We start from the raw sequence: 3,377 nt of genomic DNA, 5'->3' as shown, positions 1-3,377 counted from the left end.
TTTCTGATGACATTGTATTAATAAATATTATTAGTAGTATTATATAAGTTATTCATGCATTTAAAAAATATTTTTAATATCTAAGTATTTTAATTTGAATTTATTATTTCTATTTTTTTTTAAAGAAAGTGCTATCTTCTAAGGAAATTTTAAATAGTTTTTCATTTACATCTTCAATTGATTCTTTTGAATTTTTATTTTTAATATTAATAATAAATCTATATAGTTCACATTTTTAATTGAATAATATGTTTTTAATATGCAGAATGAATTTGATATTTTAAAAAACTAATATAGTGTTTTGCATCAAACCGAATGCATAAAAATCTTTACTTTACATTCCCTTACACTATGTTTTTATCTAAAAGAGGAAAAAAGAATGTGGAAAGTAGATTATTGGTGAGGAAGGAAAATGATATCCATTGCAAGTATCATTGATGAAAGAGGAGAAAGATATGAAGATCATCGAGAGAGAGAAAAAAGACATGATAACACCAATGAGAAAATAAGAAGGTATGAGATTAACGATAATTATTAGGGTGCATGTTTTTTAGAAATCAATGTGGAAAAGAAAGAATGAGTTAGGTTTTAAAAACATAAGATATACCAAAAAATAATAGAATAATTTACAATTAAAAATTGATAGTTTTTTAAAATTGATTTAAATTTAAGGATGAATATATATATATATATATATAGGGGTCTAAAATTTTATTGGGACTCTAGGCATAGATTTTAATAGCCTATGCCTTAATCTGATACTGATTTAACATATTGATAAGAGTTTTATTAATGAATATCGTGAACATTGTTCACGAATATTATTCATAAATATTGTTCACGACCATTGTTGATGAACATCGTTGACGAATATTGTTTATGAACGTTAACGAACTAAATACATATGTGTTCAAGTTTATTTATTTTGTTTAATAAGCTATTCAAGATTATTTGTTTAATTGATATTGTGTATATTGAACAAATATAAATAAATTTTTATCAAATTGAACATTAAATTTATTCATGAATGCTTAATTTATTTACAGTCCTACCATGATGTACTTAGAAAAGTGCATATATGATAGAGTTTAGTGACATTGATTTATAATGAATCACAGTCGTGGACGTTGTGAGCACACTTTTGTAGAAGGGAGTGCAAATGTAGGGCCAAGATTGCAGTACTACCCAAATGGCTTTTGTTCTAGCACAATTTGCAAACATCAAAGTCAGACGGTAGGACCAAGCAATATTTCACCACTCGATTTTTTTTTTTTGGCTGTTTAAACAGTGCTACGGACCCATCGGAAAGCAAATTTGTAACCGATCGAGTAGTAACGACACCCGTTATTGACGTTACGACCCGAATGGTAGGAGGTAAACCATTACTTTTGATCATTCAATGCGCCAGATCATTCAATAATTATTATAATAATTTTAAAATAATTTTAAGAAATAATTTTGATTAAATTTGTTAGGTTGTTAAAAAATATTTTAATATAAAAATATTTTATATATAATAATTTTGTTCAAATTAAATAAAAAAAATAAATTGATTTACTTTCAACACAGTGTGCCAATGACGACGTAATTATTACACACTGGCAGTTATGCCATAGATATAATAGTACTTGAATAAATATATTTTGGCATGAAAAATTATATTATTATTATTTTACTCAATTAAAATTCTTCTCTAAATTCTATTAGAGTAAACACACTTACACGAGTAATGGATAATAAATACTTTGTAAGATTATATATTTCTTCTCAAAAGAAATGATGATATTTAATTGAAATTTCATTAAATAATGTTGAACTTTGAAAAGAGAACAGAAAGATAGTTGAGAAATTTAATGCCCGTTTAATGCCACATGACCATAATCAATACACACCCTGTATCCTCATTTACCACCGCAAAATTGAATGCGATCATGAATGATGCATTCAATCCTCAACACAACTCAGCCCAACCCAACCCTTCCCTTAATTAAATGCCCATCACTCACTTGTACGATCTACGAGGTCAAGTAGAATTTCAGCTACCATTTCTAATTACGTACAGTGCCATCATTATTATCTCACAAGTAAGCTAATTCAGAGACTGAACAATTAAATTAATTGGAGCAAATGGATCGTGCATTACATAATCTAATTCATGAATTGTGATATATATAGCCGCGACATGAGAACGAAAAGAAATTAAACAGCCACGAGACTAGGAATTGAATTCTCTGAATCTTAAAAGATCTCGATAATAAAGGCGATGACAGATAGACCCACTAGCACGAAGAGATTGACTGAGCTGCTGGTTTTCATGGCAAAATTGACCGTCGGCGGTGCAGCTGTCGACCCTAAATATTTATTTTTCATCCATCGTAACAACATCATTAATGCATCGAATTAATTCCAAATCAAATATATATAAAATAAAATTTATTTTAGCACTCACCGGGTAACCTTGGACCGGATCCAGGAGAAGGCCCCAAGAGCGATGGACTTAGACCGGATGCAGGAGAAGGCCCAAAAGACGATGGACTTGGAATTGGAATTCCTATTTCTGGAATGTATAATGAAAAGGAGTATGAACAAATTAATATAAGAAAAGGGACTTCACAGCTAAACTTCGGAGGAGGGCGAAAATGAAAATGTGCACGTCGGAGGTCGTCGAGGTGGGCGGCTGACCTGTACACAGATCGGGCGAGAGGTCGTCGAGGTGGCAGAGGGAGGGGAGCCTGAGGGCCCTTCCGTCGTCGATGGGGATGCCCAGGCTGTTGGCGCCGCCTGCGATGAGCACGCAGAGGCAGATGGGGTAGGACTCGTAGGTGCCGGCCAGCTCCTGGCAGCACTCCGACCCCGGGGTCGTATCGTTGCTCCCCTGCGTCACGTAAGGCAAGCACCCCGTCAAGTTTAAGAATGCGGACATGCAGTCCGGGCCCGGCGGCGGCGACGTCGACGGCGGCAGCGACATCGACGGCGGCAGCGACATCAACGGCGGCGGCGAAGGCCGCAGCGACGGCGACGGAGGCAGCGAAGGCCGCAGCGACGGCGACGGCGCCCTCCGCTGAGCCTGCGCCCCGGAGCACGCGAGGGCGGCGACGACGGCGACCAGGAAGTGGTAAAACTTGGCCATTGGACCGGTTTGTTCTGTGTGTGCTCAGTAGTGGTTGCATATAAGTGGAAAAGGGAGCGACGGCATTAATTAGTGGCGGCCAACCAACTACCACACTTTAATGTTGTGGTAATACAAGTCGGCAACTTGGAGGGTTATCTATCAGCTGCCTCCATTAATCCTTTTTGACAGTATGTAGCAAAGATCCGACGTTGATGAAAAGCTCTAATACCTTAATTAAATGAAGTCTGGCCTGAAACATTTTAGA

The 3,377-nt window shown here is 35.9% G+C and overlaps 1 protein-coding gene across 1 annotated transcript; it reads right to left on the bottom strand.

Moving 5' to 3' along the window:
- Nucleotides 1–2,085: 2,085 nt before the first annotated feature.
- On the bottom strand, nucleotides 2,086–3,149 carry LOC121994259 (non-specific lipid transfer protein GPI-anchored 2-like). Its single transcript, XM_042548357.1, has 3 exons — nucleotides 2,683–3,149; nucleotides 2,450–2,557; nucleotides 2,086–2,351 (listed from the first exon to the last, which is right to left on the bottom strand). The coding sequence occupies exons 1-3, from the start codon at nucleotides 3,128–3,130 to the stop codon at nucleotides 2,239–2,241; spliced, it is 669 nt and encodes a 222-aa protein (XP_042404291.1). The 5' UTR covers nucleotides 3,131–3,149; the 3' UTR covers nucleotides 2,086–2,238.
- Nucleotides 3,150–3,377: the final 228 nt, after the last annotated feature.

Source organism: Zingiber officinale, chromosome 6A (assembly GCF_018446385.1).
Source record: "Zingiber officinale cultivar Zhangliang chromosome 6A, Zo_v1.1, whole genome shotgun sequence".
In the NCBI taxonomy this organism is placed as follows: Eukaryota; Viridiplantae; Streptophyta; class Magnoliopsida; order Zingiberales; family Zingiberaceae; genus Zingiber; species Zingiber officinale.
The sequence above is the reverse complement of the archived record's forward strand: the minus strand, read 5'-3'. Positions and strand labels throughout refer to the sequence as shown.

Bases quoted from the DNA above. Each gene is read 5' to 3' on its own strand.
- LOC121994259 (XM_042548357.1), bottom strand. From the start codon at position 3,130: ATGGCCAAGTTTTACCACTTCCTGGTCGCCGTCGTCGCCGCCCTCGCG. The intron at 2,558-2,682 runs GTCAGCCGCCCA...TATACATTCCAG, and splicing joins CTCGCCCGATCTGTGTACAG to AAATAGGAATTCCAATTCCA. The intron at 2,352-2,449 runs GTGAGTGCTAAA...ATAAATATTTAG, and splicing joins ATCCGGTCCAAGGTTACCCG to GGTCGACAGCTGCACCGCCG.